Consider the following 18,124-nt stretch of genomic DNA (forward strand, 5'->3'; position numbering starts at 1 on the left):
TTTTCCATGACTTTCCAGGATTTCCATGACCCGTACGAACCCTGTTCTACTGATTCGATGGATTGCTGAGCATTGATTCTGTCAGTGACAATGTCTCCAGAATTTGACGTGAGGGGCTGTCTATAAATGATGTCACAATTTTTTCTAACTTGGACTTTCCCTTAGTCACAGTTTCACATGTCATTGTATTTTTCATAAACATATTCTTACAAAAAATGCACTTCTTGTTACCTCCTCCCTCCTCTTGTAAAAACTCACGATTTAATGATCCCACCTCCCCTCCTAAAGCATGACATTATTTGTGGATGGCCTAAGAAGTTCTGAAAATTTTTTAATGTTACAAGCTTTAAAATAAATTGATTTTATGGTACCGGAAAATTAAAATACTTGCAGAGTAGGTCGTGTTTGACTGTCTAAATAGATTGGATGAGAATAGTCCAGTGACAATATTTCAAAATTGGCAATAACTGAAGCAACTACAATCACTTACATTGTTGGGCATCTAAAGTCTGCCAATAACCTTCACTGGGAGAAGTTTCGTTACAACCAGGAGGTGGCTGTGGAGGTTGCCCAGTGTAACGAAAGAACGGATTTTTGAGATCCAGGGTATTGAAAGCTCGTATACTGCTTCCATCAATCATCAACTCGATGTCAACATCATAACTTTGCCTGAAGGAAATAAAAATTAGTTGCAGTGTATGGGATTACGGCATGACAATTACTAAAAGCTACTAATATTTCGTTGATGGAGAAGGAAAACCTATGATAATTAGGAGAATGTTTAAATTTTTCTTGAATCTCAAAAAAGGAAAACATTAATCAACATCACATTACATACATGAGATGACAAAATCTTTTTAAATTGAGGAGCTAAGCAAAAATGTCAGATGCAAAAGCATCTTTTCAACTTTGACGTGATATATATTGTTACCGCAGAATGACAGTAGGATATATTACTGTTGTTTCAGGGAATAGATGTCTTATGTTTTTTCTGCCCGAGTTCCATTCCAAAAGCATCACAACTAGGGCATTTTCCTGGAGTTCTTGGTAAACTGAATAAATTTTTATGCTCTATATATACTATCAGGATCTGTATTTAGTTCCTGAAGATCCCAGTGACAAATAGTCACAATACATTAAATTATACATTAAAAGGAAAAAGAAAACTGAAAAAAATAGCACTGGAGTGTAAATAGAGTGAAAGAAAAATTTTAAATAAAAACCTAATGTATAAAAGCAAATTTATGTAATTATCAAAATAGCTGTTCAAACTAAAACATAAAAGACTGGTGGTTTTCCCTAGCAATTAAAAATGTATGATCAGTTTAGAAAAAGAAACTGAGAAAACAGGAGAAGGGAACATGTTTCAGAAATAATCATCAAAATATTAAAAAAAAAAAAAATCAATTAAAACTATTAACAAAGATAGGCAGTTTTCCTTAGTAATTGATTAAAAATAAGAATAGAGAGAGATGATAGAAAAAATTGGAGAGAAAACACAATTTCTTTTTTAAGGTCTTGCAGAAAAAATAAATATTAACCCAGGAGAACTCACGGTACTTTTCGTCACACAAAAGCTCGCGGGGGAAGGGGGGGCTCCGTAGGCCTGGAGTGTATTTTTCAGTAAATTGAGTATACAAAATAGAAAAAAAAATGTGTTTTCAACACTGAATCATAAATAGATAAACAGTCTCTAAAATATGTTTTAAAAAGTAAGGTTTAAGAAAGTTTTATGATACATGAATCTAAATCTTCTTCTGAGTATGCTGATGATCGCTATACTGTTCTGTGTCAACTTCATCACCTTCATTAAGAGAGTCCTCATCAGTTGAAATCTCAACTAACAAGGTCTGCAACCTCTTCATTTCATCTTTATAGCATAGATAGTGATGCATTTCACAACCTCTTCATTTACATTCACAATCGGAAATGAAAAGCATGAGCGCTCGCTCCTAGCCTCTGAGGTCCGAACCAGAATTTTCTGGAAAAAAGGGGGAATGTACATTTCTGAAAAGCATGCGGTCAGTATGTAGGTCACCTTAAACGCAGCTACTATGGACCTCATTCATTTCCGTTGAAGGGGTGATTTTTGGCAGCGTAGTTTTGTAATGACCGGGCTTGAGAGGCCGATGCAAGTCCTCCCGGGTTAATAAAGTTCAGCATAAAAATAGTTAAGAATTTCAATTTGAAATGAAGCATTTTGAAGGTCTTTTGGTAACAGGTCACTAAACTAAAGCACTCTGAAGGACCCATGGGAAGAACCTTGATGATGGTTATTTCAAACGTGAATCTTTAATTTTAAACTTTAACAGGGGTCAATTGGTTCTTTTTCAGTAGTTGTTTCGACATGAGTCAACTATATTAAAAATCACAGGCACGCAGCACATTTTTTTCACATCAATGTAAAGTTTTAGCTACTGCTATACAAATGCTTTGATTGCAGAATTGTGTATTCTGAGATTTTTAGCAGACAGAGCTGTAAATCATGACAGTATGATGCTTCACATTTGATTCATCCTCAAAATCAGAAATTGGTAGCTGAATATTATAACTATACTATAAATTAGTTTTAAAAAATTGCAAATTTAAATGAATATGAAACAGAAAAGCAAGAAAATTGAAAATACTAAAAAGTTCATAATGAAGTTTAATATAATTGGTTACAGCTATATTAAAAAGTACCTTTTATTAGAGTTAAGGACCACTTTACCAGAGACTGACTGTCCCCGTTGTGCGAATAGAGGCGTTTCTAATAAACACCTAACTTGATACCAATGAGTAAGAGGTTGAGTTGGAGCTGTTGATAACCAAACTGTTTGCCTATAAAAAAAATTCTATTTAATAAAAGAAAACATTAACATATTTAAACAATGACTCCGAATATGATTGCCTAAAACAGGAATATGTTTCTACTGATAACATTTTATATACAGATATGTGCATATCAAGAACACAAGATTTATCAATTTTTAGGGAACATATCAACTGCCTTACAATATTAAAATTGAAAGTAGTTCATAACAAACTAACAAAATTTAATTTCTCATAACTTACAGTAGCATTTCTGGAATACTGAAAATAAAGTCTAATTATAAATTTTTCATCACAGAGTAAAAATATGAGAAACTTGACTTACGTTGAACCAAAGAAAGCAACATCAAACCAAAAGGCAAGACCGTGTATTTCACCAGTTTGATTTAAAACAAAATTTAAAGGAATATCTATTTTGTGCAAATCTGTTTCTTGAGCTACCAGAAAATCTACGGTGTGACGTAACGATTTGGCCATACAAATACTGATATCAAAAGTATCCTGGGAAAAAAAAATCAAATTGAAATAAATTTCATGTATGATAAATAACACAAAAACAAATACTGACACAAAACACAGGTCACTCTCCCCCCTCAAGCCAGCAAAAAAAAAGCCTTTCATTGTGGTATGCAAACATGAAGTTCATACCATTTTTTAGACAACAACTCTAAAAATTCATTTTTTATTTATGCGGTGTGATAAACAATTTAAGTTAGCTAATATACATTAAAAGACGAAAACATAAACTGCAGACATTTCATTTTATGTACAACAGTGAGATGCAAATTCTGTAGATATTAGTAATATAAATCTCTAAGTCTTTCATGCATTTAAAAACAAAAAATTCTTTGCTCACCCCAAAGCATTCTAGTATTGTATTATTGATCCATTTACTCGTTTTCGTAAAATGTTTGTCAATACAATTTCATATCTAATATGCTAACAAAAATATCACATTTGAAAATTCCATTCCTTATGGTTACCATATTTTTATAGGTGTAGGAAAGGTTTTTTTTTTTCTTTTGATATAATAACTTACCACATCTCAAATGCATTTAAGAAGTACTTCTGGCATGCATGCATAAACTCGTGCAGTCATTTTTTTGGAGCAGTTAAAAATCATCAACATGCCAGAGCTGTTTGTGTCTAAGATTTCTGAATTTAAGCAGAATATTTAAGATGATCAGAACTTTTTCCCTCTAAAACAGGAAGCTTTAGAATTTTAGGCAACAGTATGATTAGTTAAAAAAAGAAAAAAAAACACATTTAAAATATTTATAACACATTCCCTGTATTTTTACCTAAATTTTTTTTTTTAAATTGACACAATAATTGCTACTTTGATACTCTTTCAATTTGAAAAGTGGTTTGTAAAAAAAGCCAAAATGGATAATATTTGCGAAATATGGTAACCATTTTCTACACTGATCTACTAATCGCTTAGTTACGCTTACTTTGCTTGATTGGTTACTGCTATTTTTTCACTTATGTGACTAAACTACATTTTATCATCTGTGATCAAGATTCTTAAACTTTTCTTCCTGTTTCTTTTTTTTTCAATTTGCTAAAGTAGGTTGCTATCTTTTAGAAAATATGACATTTCTGCATCTCAACACCATGTACAGGGACAAAGGGTCATATGGTCACCTAAGTATGGTATATTCGAAAATCAATGTTCAACTTTGGGACATTCCACATTTCTTACTAAACTGACTCATAGCAAAGGAGTGATTCAAATCAGCTTGCTTGCGTTATGTACTATTATTTAAACAAAAAATATACTTACAACTATTGGTTGTCTAAAATATTCTTTAACAGCAGCATCGCGCAAACTAGCTAAATCTACACCATGGAATGATTGTTGGTACCTGCAAGTGAGAAAATCACATGTTGAATACAAAAATGTATACTCAAAGCCTACCAATTAAGCGGCTTTCTAACAGGTCAAGCATCCCATTTTCTTTTGTAATTAAATTAAGAAAATAAGTGCATATATAAACAAAAGATGTAATGAGTAATTCTAGCAAGACTAGATACTTCAAAACTACAAAAAGTATTCTTAAAACTAAAAATATCATAGTGATTTAAGCCATTTTAAAAATGCATTCAGTATTTTCTACATCCCATGACTTCAAAGGAAGAGAATATACTCACTAAAGAGATCACAGCCAAAGAGAAAGTAAATAAAATGAAAAAAATTATAAAGAGTTAGAACATAGATGGAGTTTTAATCAATGGTTTTTGTTATTTACACCCACTTAGCACTGATATGACTAAAATATTAAGATACATTTTCTGCCTCAGATAAAAATGAAAATTAAGATTCCAGTGCTTTACTCAGGGGTTACATTCACCAAAAATGTTGCGTAAATTAGGACTAAATAGTAATGCTAAAATAGGGGCTAATTTTCATACTTATACTTCATTCTAGTGATAGATAAATATACAATAAGTTAAATGTGTAATTATCTCGATACATAGGCAAACCTGCATAAAGAAAACATGAAAACTAACTTAGCCTGTATAAAAAAGAGCTGGTTATGATAGTCCTTTGGTAGTCTTTAATTAGTTTTCTCTGTAGTTCATTGTAGGGCATTGATGCATTCATAATTAATCTTGTCATTTCTACGGCAGGATCTTCCTCCACTAACAAATCAGAAAGATCATTTGCCATCGTCAAGGAACGGCTCAAAACTTTCAATGTGAAAGTTTTTCATTGTGTGTCATCAATTCCCGTTGATTTTGTCTCCTTTTGTTACTTCTAAAAGTTATTCTTCTAGTTAGCTCTAAATTGTGTAAGTTTAATAACTTTGCTTCTGAGAAAGAGCACTGGAACCAATCGCAAAAAAAAAAAAATGTCTACCAGCAGCCCAAGTTTGCTTGCTAGCATGCCAAAATGCAGTTTATCACATGTTATCTGCAATCTCAAAAGTTTGGATTATAAAGGAGGAGAAATTTTTATCTGTTTGTAATGCAGCATCTGCATAAAATCAAATCTCATCTGGGTAAAACGAAATAAAGACATCAAATCTTTAACCGTGTATAATCAAATCTGCATAAAATAAATCTGCATCGATTGCATCTAGAGATGAAATTTGAAGGACATAAAATTTTGCTTAATGATGCAAGTATAATATTACAGCAGGTATAATAACTGATCAATTACAAACAAATATAAAATAAGCAACTGGTTTTTGGACCATTTTTTTTTAAACAAAAAAATACTGTGCCACTTGCATTTAAAAGACATTCAATTAATGACATCTTGGAAATGAAAATAATTTGACAATAAGGAAACCATGCTCTTCCCCACCATGTGTGTTATGATGTAACGACTGTAAATTTAATTCAGAACTTTGAAAGTTTCTTTAATATTACTCTTAACAAAAGAAAAGTACAAAAATGATGTACAAATTAATTGTAGCTTTTCAAAGAGAAAGCTTTGAGTTCAATGCAGTGTATTAAATAGTGAAGCATATGACACATACAATATTTAGAAAACAAACTTTGGTGATATGTTTTATGCCTTCTTATAACTTTTTTTTTCAAAGTAACTTTAATGAAAATAAATAAAGGAACGTTTTTGAAGAATATTTTCCTTTTTCTTTTGTTTTTTTGAAATGAAATTTGGCCCAAAGTGAAATTTGAAAACAAATTCCAAAGGATTTCGACAACTATTTGACTATTTCCTTGAAAAAATATCTTTTTGTTAAACCTAAAAACTAAATGTTTCGCATTGCTACGTACAAAGACAAAGTACAAAGCTGTAAGCAATAAAAAACATTAATTTAAACATACATGCTTTAAAACCTTACCAAAAATTAGCCTTATTTAATTGTTCCATATACAAGGCAGCATCACTAAAAGGTGCTATATGTAAATCACCTCTTGAAGGGAACATTTTACCTATCATAAAGAAATATATACAACAATGTAGGTTATAAATTAATATTTTATAAAATGAAACATTTTTTTAAAATTTTAAATGCTTTATAACATTATTGTAGAAGACAAAGCATTGTATTAACATTAATTGAATAATTGTAAGATTTTTATTACTATAAGATTAAAATTGTATTGTAGAAGTATGACAGTAATAAAACCACTAACAATCTATTAGAATCAGAAGTGCATCATCTTTTTTATATGAGATCCAAAACTTACCTATCAGATTTCAGATACCCACCTTTCTTAAATAGTTTTTGTTTTGTTTATATACTTTTATCTAAGTCATATACTACTTTGAAATACCCTTTTATATTAAAAAAAAAAACATATACTAGGCTAAACAATTTTTATTGAATCTCCAAAATCACTGAAAGTTCTTGTTTTTCTCGGTTTGTGGCCACTGCTTTTGCCACAAAAAGGCATTATGTCAGGGTAAACATTTCCTCCCATCAGCAAAAAAAAAAAAAAGAATCAAATGAATAAGAATGGGAAAGTGATCGAAAATAGCAAGAAAAAAAGACTGAATTTTCAAATAGAGACAAAAAGAGACTAATTCAAAAAAAAATCGGCAAAAATAGAAAGCTACTTCAAGGCATGTAATCAATCAGTTAGTTATCAAACCTCTATAAAGAAGAAAATCATTTTCAGTTCAATATGAAGAAATAAAAACGGAAACTCTAATTATTCTAATACCTAATAAATTATCAAACAATTTGAATGAATTCTTGACATTATACAATATTTCCTGCCTTGTTTAGAAGGAACAAATCAATTAATAGATATAAATGATGTATCTTTACGTAGATGGACTTTCATTGAGAAACAATGATTTTCTCAATTTCTTTTTGAATAACTTTAAACAAAACTGATCAGTATTTTAAATAAAAGTCAAAATAGTGTCATTACTTAACCTGCTATACCAAACTACAATTCTTTATTGTTGTTTAAAGACTTTCTGCACAAAATTTAATAAAAAACCACTGCATCACAACTAGTGATGCAACAAATAGTGATTTGGCTGAATATTAAATATTCAGCCACTGAATAGGTAACTCATTTTTGTCAAAAATAAAAGCACAGGTAGCATTTAAAGCACAGTTTTGTATAGTTAATAGTTCAATATGCATTATAAATAGGATTGGGTTACTGGTTTAAGACAGGACAGGTGGTTTTTACCGTCAAAAACTGTCAAAAAGTGACCGAAATTGTCTTAAACTGTCCAAAAGTTGCTAAAGCTAAAGCGGTGTAATCTAATTAATCTAATCAATTCATATTTACTACAATATTTGTAAAGCAAAAATATAGATAGTGATGAGGTTTAATTTAATGAGTATTTGATAATATTTTCTCCAAAATGTTCATTTAAAAATATCTTTTTAAAAAAATGCCCATAACTCAATTACATAAAAATTTCCTTATGTAACAGTTGAGAGAGTTTTGAAAGAAATTTCACAACACTACCAAGACAACTAATTTTAATTCCATTTATAACTCAAAGGAATGTTATTAAATGTACAGTATTTAGGTGAAAAAAAAAGCTTATTTTTTTAATGGTTTGCGCAAATTAGTTTTACACGATGTTTAAAAAAAAAAATTTTTAATCATAGATTAATGAACAAGAAATTGATGATTAAACACTTATGTTTTAAAATTTTGTGCAAATCTTTTTTTAGTTTATATTTTTAATATAATACATTCTGTAACTACAAAAAAATGTCATTTATTGCATTTAAGTCAATTATTGCATTATATTTTGAATTTTCTTCTGCACACACAGGGCTGGATTTGGAAGTGTGGAGGCCCCGGGGCAACGAAGGAGTGGAGGCCCCTAATCAGGGTTCGAAAAGATCATCATATTTTTGAAAATATCCAATAATTTGATACATATCCGAATATTTTGATATATATGTATATATACGATATTTTCAACCCGTGAAAGTTAGGATATTTTGTAAAAATTTTATTGTGGGGGCCCCTTTGTTGTGGAGGCTCCGGGGCAGTAGCCTCGCTTGCCCTTCCCTAAATCCGACCCTGTGCACACATGCATAAATGTCGAAAAATTGGTTTATGGAGGGAAAAAAAACCTCATGGATACAGATTGAAATTTTTAATGAAGAAGTTAATTTCTACATAACTAGATTAAAATCAGCTGAAAAATATGTTACATATATATTTATACTTGAATGTTCACATTAAATAAATAGATTAAATAGTCAAAAAAAGATATAATTTTGATATTTTCTCTCAAAATATAGTTTTGAACACAACAACAGTTTTGAACAGGACGGTAAAAACTTTGCCAACCCAGCTTTCATTTGCACACATGTATAAACATAGGAAAATTTGGTTACTATTATCAAAAAAAAAAAAAAAAAAACGCATGCATACAAATTGAAATTTTTATCCAGGACTCAACTGCTATGTAACTAGGATAAAATCAGCTGCATAAATAAGTAGAATGTTCCCACTGAATAAATGTTCAATAAAAACACTACTTTTTTTTTTTTTTTTTTGTTTATTCATGTTTTCTCATAAAATATAATTTCTCTAAAAATATAGTTTTGGACACTTTCGGACAGTTTTGAACACAAGGGTTTTGGACAGGATGGTAAAAACCAGGGGTTTTACCGTAGCGTTCAAAGACTTGCCAACCCTGATTATAAAAGGTTTAAAAGTTTATTTGGAGCAAATTTTTAAACTTTTGCTATTATAAGTTAAAACTTCAAAAATATTCAACCCTATTTGGCAAAAAAATACCAAAAAGAAGAAGATATTTCCTTAGCAACAGTTCTAAAAAAAATCAGAGTTCTATGTTTAAACTTAAAACAGCTATAATTTTCTATTATAGGCATTATTTCATAAAAAGCTTCTAAATTAAATAATAAGAGGAAGCATTTACATAAACTGAAATGATTCAGCATGGAATTGCATCTCATAAATTTATATACCTTACATACATTTGCCAAAATTATCAGTTAAAAACCAAATCTATCTATTCGAAAATTTTATTTCTGAAGCCATTCTAAAAAAATTATTAAATTATATTTAGATAAATTTGCAGACAATATTGTTGTATGTACCATGAAAAGTCTTCTAGAACAAAATTTAGAGATGCAATTTTAAACAATTAAAGACGATGAGCACTATATTACATTGCAACTGTTTTTGATACCAGATTCAAATTGCTCTTCAATAAAATTTACGCAAAGGACTACAATAAAGTAAAACATTAAACACAAATTTATTTGTTGGAATTTTTTAACAAATTTGCAAGCCAACCATAAAGTGAAGCTTCAGTTTCTCTGTAAATTTGATTCATTAACACTAGAAAGACAGCGTTTTGCGTATACCTAGAAAGACGAGCAGCGGTCACTTTGACCGCCATACATAAAAGATTGGAAATTTCCTCCTTTCGGGATTTTTAACCGTAGAAAAGATTTGTTTCATCATATCAGAGTTTAATTTAACAATTTAATCGTAATATAGTCTGCAAATAAGTCTCAAGATAGCTTTTTTTTTAAATTTTATGTTTGATCAAGTGAAATACACATGCTTTACACAATTGGCATTGAGAAAGAGCAAATTTGTACAAAAAAGAGGAAATTTTCTTAGCATGTAATAACTAACAAGTACTATAATCAACCATGCATGTGTTTGGTTTAAAAAATATCTTAATATCGCAAGATACAGTACATTACTATTTTTTACAGTATTTCGAAATACTTATGTTATCGCGTCACCTGTAGATTAGCCATTAACAGTTTTTTTTTTCTTTTTTGGCAATTAGAACAAATGCTTGTAGTTTTATTTCCACATAATTTAATTTCACACTATTTTAATTTTTTTTCCTGGAGTAGATACTTATTTATATGCAGCAAAATTGATCAGTGGAGGTGACTTGGAGGAAATTGGAGAAATAGGAGTTCTGTTTTTGAAATGTTCCCCTTTTCTTCAGCGTCGGACCCTTTTCCCTTTTTCTTTCACTACTTTTTATATTTTGAGCATCAGTTTTCATTAGCGAGGTTTCTTTTGATTCTAACTCAGAAGAACAATCCTTTTCTGTAAATCTAAGCTCCGAAAAATATTCGCAATAATCTCATGAAAGCAAACTATTCTCATCGCTAGGAATATATTTCTCTTCAGATAAGTCAGACTGTCCATTCGAACCATAATCTGTTTTAGATATAAATCTGCAACAGTTTCAGGAGTTAATGTTCCTATAAGTTTTGCTTGTCAACGGTTCTTCTCAACATCATGAAGATAATTATGTGACTGAGCACTTCACTATCACCGAAGAAAATAAATGTCGATGCTTCAAGCAAAACTCATGTTTTGGTGCACAAAACAATTCCAGCAAACATTTTTGGAATTCACCTGTTTATATTTACTTCTTTTTAGACCCAAAGTAATTTCACGTGTCCAGTCACATGCTTTTCAAATTTACCTTTCTCAACTTTGCCTCCTGTGCAGATAGCAGAAAACTGAAACCATGCAACCAGCAGGTGTTCCGCATTTTCCTAACAGTTCAAAGAATTAAACCTGACCAGCAGGTACTACTCAAGCTCAAAAGAACATTACTCACCCTGACAAGTAACAATAGTCCATAGTACACACAACTGATAAGAGAAAAAAGAAGAAAAACGGATGCATAAAGAAAGGTTCATTTAGCGGTCAAAATGACCGTAAAAAGTCTTTCTAGGTATAAACACTTATAACAACTATAATAATAATCCTTAAGGGAAAAAATTACTGTTGTAAGATCTTAATAAATAGTTAGGAAAAGTCAATGAAGGAAAAAGAGTTTGGTAATTAAACGCAGCAAATATGAGCATTTGAAAATTGTTTGCGGTCAAAATGACCGCTTCCGTCTTTCTAGTGTTAAAATAAAGTAATAACATTCACAAGACTGTATTTCTTTAACCTGTTTTTTTTTTATATAACTCAATAATGAACACAATCTTTTTTTTTTAAACCTCAGTTCTAGAAGAAAGAAAATTGATTAAAACTAAGTCATATTTAAAGTTTGAACGTTATAAATACTGCATCATTTCATTTACTTTTCTAATTATATAAATCTTAAAATCTTGAAAGGACAGTCAAGTATAAATGAAAAAGACCTTACAATTAAAAAAAAAAAAAAAAAAGAAATAAAATGCTCACACACCATTAGGGACTAACCACTTTTTGGCATGAAGATATGTCTCCAACATTCTTTCATTAAAAAGCATATACCCCATAGGTTCGGAAATTATTACGTCAACCATTTCAGGAAGAGTTATTTCTTCGATTTTTCCAGGAATGACGACAACCCTTCCAGTCAATTTGTTATGATACACAAGTGTCTGAAATAATAAATAAAGTTGAAAACATTAAAATTTACCATTTTATCCCAAAACAAGATTGTAGGCTTTTTTTTTTTTTCAAGCATTTTTATTAGTTATAAAATGATATTAAACAAAAAAAGTTCTAATCTTATATTCAGACTAATATAAATTACAAAATATACTTGGATTATACTAATATAAAACTCAAAGTAGCTGAAAAAAAAAATCCTTCACAAATTTAGATTAAATATAGACAATTTTTAATATGTTTGGTCAAGGTTTTATTTTTTATCCAGTACCACTAATACCTTTGTGTAATTTTTACTTCTGTTCAAATTAAAAACAGAATTCTCAAGACAGAGCAGATAAGAGAAATTAATGATCCTGCCAGAAACAATTCTTAATTGTTATCTTGAACACTTAACCTTGTCAAAAAATAGAGAGTCTGAAGCAGGGCCGTCAGAAGAGGGGCGAGCGGGGGCAATCGCTCGGGGCACCACAAAATGAGGGGGCGCCCCTCATTTTGTGTATCATAGATACATAATCATAGACCCCCAAAATAGAGAATCAATCATTGCAATGATCCTCTATTTTTTCCCAGTGCACAAAAATATTCCTCTCTCCCAGACTTCAAAGCGTTTATTTCCTTTGTATCATTGAAGCAGATATAAATTCTGAGAATATACATGTTTAGAGAGAAAAAAAAAGGATCTTCTCCTTGGCATAGTTTCAAATTCTTTGTATAGTTCACCAAATTTCTTGGAATTCAGTCCCTGCAGTGTCTTACAGTTAAGGGGAGGAGGAAGGGGGGGCGCATGCTTGCGAATAAGATAAGAGATGGGTTTAAGCTGATCCAGGATATCAGGAAGAAAATACTTTTAGTTCATCGCAGTAATTTCAATAGGCTGCAGCCAAGAAACCATTACCATTCTGGGGGGGGGGGCGCCAGGAAACATTCACCCCAGCAGACGTCAGCTCTTCAGACCATCCTGGTCTGAAGGAGATTAATCTTTGACTTTTAACATCAGACAAATGCGAAATTATAAGTTCACATCTTGTTTCATCAAAAAAGTAATGTTTTACTACCTCATAAAATTCTATATTGTAGAAGAAACCACTTCACAAAATTTCATGCCTTAAAAATTAGACCTTTTACAAAATTTATTTGTAAAAACAATAAGAACACTTAACGTCAATCAATTTACCTGAAAGCAAAATATCAATAAAAAAAACTCCCAGTTTCCAAGTAATTCTCAGTGAAATCCTTTAGGTCAAAGGGATTTCAGATTAGATTTGTGATAGTTAAACATGAACTATACTCCTCGCTATGACAGGATTATTTTCACAAAAATGTCAGAAAGGAAAATCCCCAAAAAAGTTTTTTTTTTTTCAGAAAGAAAAAAAGAGAGAGAGAAAAAAGTTCAATGCTGGCTGGTGGTGCCATGGGAAAGGAGTTGGTCTTCTATGCCTTGGATCCGGGTTCTGGACTACTGAGGTGGCCAGTCGGTGGATTTTTGAGATGCAGAAAACCATCAGCGTCCATTTCCTATGATTATGCAGCATGTAAAAGACCCCTTGGGTATTCGTTTAGCCAGGGTTGCCACGGAAGTTCAAGAATGAAATTCCCTGACATTTCCAGGTGGTTTTGAGAAAAATTCCAGGTTATCGATCTTCACCTTCATTTTGTGGTGGAGAATACACATCTCAAATTTTGTCAATCATATACATCTCAAATTTTGATAAAACTTACCTCATTTTCAAACTTTACAAACAATGGTTACCAAATTTAATTTACTCAAGCTGAAATAATCAAAAATATGTACTAAGGGTGGTTCAATTTTTTTTTTTCCTCTTAGCTCGAGACCAAGACACCCTTTATGTTTTTTAGACTTACTAATAGTATGGTGCTGTAAAAGTTTTAGCTTCTTATTCAAATTTTAAGAGGGTGCTCAATGACCCCTTAATTTAACATTAGCTCTAGCATAGAAAAAGTCACAAATTTAGAAACATTTAATTTCCCCAGCTTTTTTTCATGTAAGTAATTATTCTATTGCAATGAATATGCATATAACTCATGTAGATTATAGTATGTAACATTGTTTTTTCAGTTCAATGTATTTTTTAACCCCCTCCTCATACTTATGAAGTTTGAGGGAGGGGGTCGAGCACCCTCTTTCAGTTGGAATAGGAAGTTAAAATTCTTCCAGTATTTTAGTATCCACAAGTCTAAAAACATTGAGTGGTGTCCTGTTTTCTAGGAGAAACCTTTTTTTTAAAGTGTATTTTTGAACTACCCTAATGTACTAACACAAGTGAAGCAAATAACTGTAATAAACAATTAATGTAAATGTAGCATATCTAATTTTCAATAGCGAGGAGCCACTGCCTTACATCAAGTGAAAGAACTGCAAAATTAACAATTGTGACATCTGTATCACAAAAATAAAGTTAATTGCTAAAATAATCTAGACTAAAAACTTATGAAACCTAAACTTTTTCAATTATTGCCTTCTACCCCTCCAATCCATTGAACTCAAAGCGCTTTTAGACTTTGGCCTGTGAAAAAATCATGCATGTTTTAGCTTCACATATTTCCCCTGTTTGTTGCTAATAAAACAGGGGTGCCCCCAAGTTCAATGGCACCCCCCCCCCCAATATTTGTGAACGCCTTAGCGCTTTTTTTATTTTTAACCCTCTTTTTTTATTTATTTTTTTTACCTATTTATTTATTTTTAATTATGATTGTTTTGAAAGAAAAGTGCGCTCGCTCCCCAATAAAATACACACACAGAGATGAAAATAATAAAGTAAAATAACATGAGTAAATAATTTGAATAAAAATAAAGTAAAATAAATAATTAAAAAATCCCCCCCCCCAAAAAAAAAAAATTTTGATGGCGCAACTTGCGCCATAATCACTCCTGTGGGCACCCTGTCATAAAGTTAAATTTTGAGCATTGATCAGAAACTTCTCTGATGTGCAATTTTTTTTTTTTTTTTAATCGGATTACTTTTATTTTGAAAGAAAGAAGCGCATTGGAAGTCTTTAAAGATCACTACCAAAATACTAAAAGATTAGCGATACTTCTGTAAAAAAGAAACTTTCTAAGTTTAAAATTGTCTAATGAACTAAATTTACAGAACAAAATTGTTTAGAATAATACGATTTCATTAACTAATTTAAAGAAATAATATAAAATATGAAAAGATTATTGCAGCTCATTAAAAACTTCAGTCGCACTCGCAGACAAAACAATGTGCTGTGCATCATAACAACTTCAGAACTGCCGACGTAAACAAGCAGCGTTTAAACAGAGCCCGCTCGCTCAAACGAGGAGGAAAAGAAGTACCTTCTGCGCATGTCCGCCGCCGACTGCTCGGACACATTGTACCTGCTTTTAAAGTTTGTTTCCTTTGACAAAGGAAGTGTCTACAATGGATAATCTGACAGGTGACGTCTCGAGAAGAAAGAGGGGAATGACAAAACGACGAATGGGAAGGGAATGGCGGCGAAAAAAACAAGGCTGAAAGTTTTTTTTTTTTTGACGTCGCGGGGCGCGCTAAGAACGATCGGAAATATGCAATTTTTCATTTTCCCTGACATTTCCCTGATTTTCGGCCATTTTCATTTTCCCTGACAATTCTAGGTTTTCCCGGTGCGTGGCAACCCTGTTTAGCTTACAATTCCCTTGGCAAAATTAAATTCCTCATGCAATTTTGCATCAAAGAGAGCCCAGGTGTCTCCATCTGGTGAACACTGGGTTTCAAAAACTACATGTGTCATGCATCAGTGCCTTAATGGTGGCACATAAGAGACTGATGCCTTGTCGGGGTGCGATTTTGGTCTGGTTACAGCCAAATGGCCTCTTACACAGCCCCTCTGGAACAAAAAAAGTTTAAACATTTTTTTCTCACAAAATGCGAACCCAAAAATAAAACCTGGATCAACCTTTGAGAGAGACTTTCTGCCCTTGCCTTACTGATAGTAACATATTGAAGTAAATCTACCAAGAATATAAAAATGAGCTAAATTACTTCAGCATGTTTTGCCATGGAAGAAGCTTCAACAGCATAAACTTTTCTAGCACCTGCTTGAGCAGCAAAGAAGGACAGAATACCAGATCCTGCACCAACGTCCAGAACCACCTGTAAACATAAAATGAAATTTTCAAAAATTATCTCTGGCTATGCTTACATCTGTCGTCAGTCAAACACATACTATCCTACAGAATGCACTTTGATTGTTCATGCTATTATATGGAGTATTCAGAACTAACATCTTGATAAAATATCATTTCTTGTTTTATACACATTTTATTGTGTTTTAATTACAGTACAATTATCATTTTTTAGGTTAGGACTAGGGATGGGCAATGTAGGATTTTCTACATTGTGAGGTTTCGCCAACTTTTCATCGTGATGCATCAATTTTTTTTTCTAAGCAAAACATTTAATAAAAATTAAAAATTATATACATATATTATAAAAAATAATATAATTAAAATTAATAATATTATATTATATACATTTATAAGAATATATGCAATGCCAGACGCTTGAAAGCTAATGAAGTCCCAGCCAGAAATTAGAACAAAAAAGCGTCAAAAGAGCAAGATGGCAATTAATTTAGTTTTAACATTTCAATGAGCCTATTTTTCAAAACAAAACAATGTGAGCTTGTGGTAGTAAAGCAAACTTACATCTTCTTGCATCCAAGAATCGGCTCTTTGTAACACCAAATTATGTCTGCAATTTTTTGTTTATTGAGTGCGTTCAACAGTGCTTTTTCTTTCGGTGTGTGATTATATGATAAACTTTGTTCATTCCTGCATGGTTTGGAAGAAGTGAAAGTCTTAGGTCACTTATGACTCTTCCTTCAGCATTTGTTTGAAAATTTTCCTGTAACTAACTTTTCACACCTTTGCTGTAAAGCCAGATTAGCTTTACACACTGCTACTTTAACATTGGTGTGAAAAAAAGAAAAACAATTGTGGACCGATATCTGTGTATCGATGCATAGGTTTAGAAAAAAATTCAAACCCTTTTAATGATGTGGGTTTTACACCGTTTTTTTTTGGGATCCATCGCCTTGAGCCCCAGTTAGGACCATCCTAATACTATTGTAAGTGTAACTACACATATTATAGCCGGGGACGTGCACGGGGGGGGGGGGGGCAGAGAGAAGTGACACCTGTTGGCTCGGGCAAGAGATTTTTAAAATGAGGGGTGAAATATTTGTAGAGGGGCCCATAAGAGTCATTTGTGACGGGCCCCAAAACTTCTGTGCACGCCTCTGAATGTAGCCCATTCAATCATGTTTGGACACTTTATGTTGCAGCAGTTACATCTCAGTGATTCAAGATTACAGATGTTTTTCAAAGTTAAATTGTTACGAATATTAAAAGTATTGATTAAAATTTCTCTCATTTTCCTTTATACTCCTGCTCAAGGGCGCCCATATGGGGTGGAGGGCAAGTGGGGGCTCAAGCACCAACCCTTTGAAATTAGAACTTCCTCACTTTAGTACTTTCTTCTTTGCAAAAATGTAAAAACATTTCTTCTCCAGCAATTAATGAATAAGTTATTAAAAATGTCAAATTTCAATAATTCTAAACTGTTCTGAAATCAGTTTCTATGGCGAAAATATCCTGTTAAACTATGGGGAAAATATCTGAGCCCCCCCCCCCCCCCCCCTTAAAATTTTGAATATGGGCGCCCTTGCTCCTGCTCCTCAGATATATTTTTTAAAAAAACAAACAAATGATGAAATTAAAAAGTAATAAATAACATAATTTTGGTATAATTTATTGAATTTACAAGCTATCAGGTTTACACATCATGAAAAAAAAAACTTTTAAATGTGATATTTCAGCAAAGAAATGCAATGGAAACCTGTCCCTACCTCCCCTCAAGGAATTTGGTTCTGCAAAGCATCCTTGTATAGCATTCAGCAATTGCAGGATTATATGTATTCATGCATATTGCATAATTTGTTTATTCCATGCGCTTGCATTTAACTGTAGGAGAATTTTGAGTTTCTA

General features: G+C 31.8%; 1 protein-coding gene across 2 annotated transcripts in view; it reads right to left on the minus strand.

Annotated features, from left to right (window-relative positions):
* LOC129233942 (histone-arginine methyltransferase CARMER-like) overlaps positions 1-18,124 on the minus strand; it is a 43,631-nt gene that overhangs the window by 15,276 nt on the left and 10,231 nt on the right. For both annotated transcript variants that reach the window (XM_054867860.1, XM_054867859.1), the window contains 7 exons: positions 16,119-16,229; positions 11,924-12,101; positions 6,627-6,717; positions 4,598-4,679; positions 3,137-3,312; positions 2,683-2,820; positions 491-669 (listed from right to left, as the gene is read on the minus strand). In XM_054867860.1, the coding sequence (XP_054723835.1) occupies positions 491-669; positions 2,683-2,820; positions 3,137-3,312; positions 4,598-4,679; positions 6,627-6,717; positions 11,924-12,101; positions 16,119-16,229 (955 nt within the window). The remainder of the gene's footprint in view (positions 1-490; positions 670-2,682; positions 2,821-3,136; positions 3,313-4,597; positions 4,680-6,626; positions 6,718-11,923; positions 12,102-16,118; positions 16,230-18,124) is intronic.

This window comes from Uloborus diversus, unplaced genomic scaffold (genome assembly GCF_026930045.1).
Source record: "Uloborus diversus isolate 005 unplaced genomic scaffold, Udiv.v.3.1 scaffold_822, whole genome shotgun sequence".
In the NCBI taxonomy this organism is placed as follows: domain Eukaryota; kingdom Metazoa; phylum Arthropoda; class Arachnida; order Araneae; family Uloboridae; genus Uloborus; species Uloborus diversus.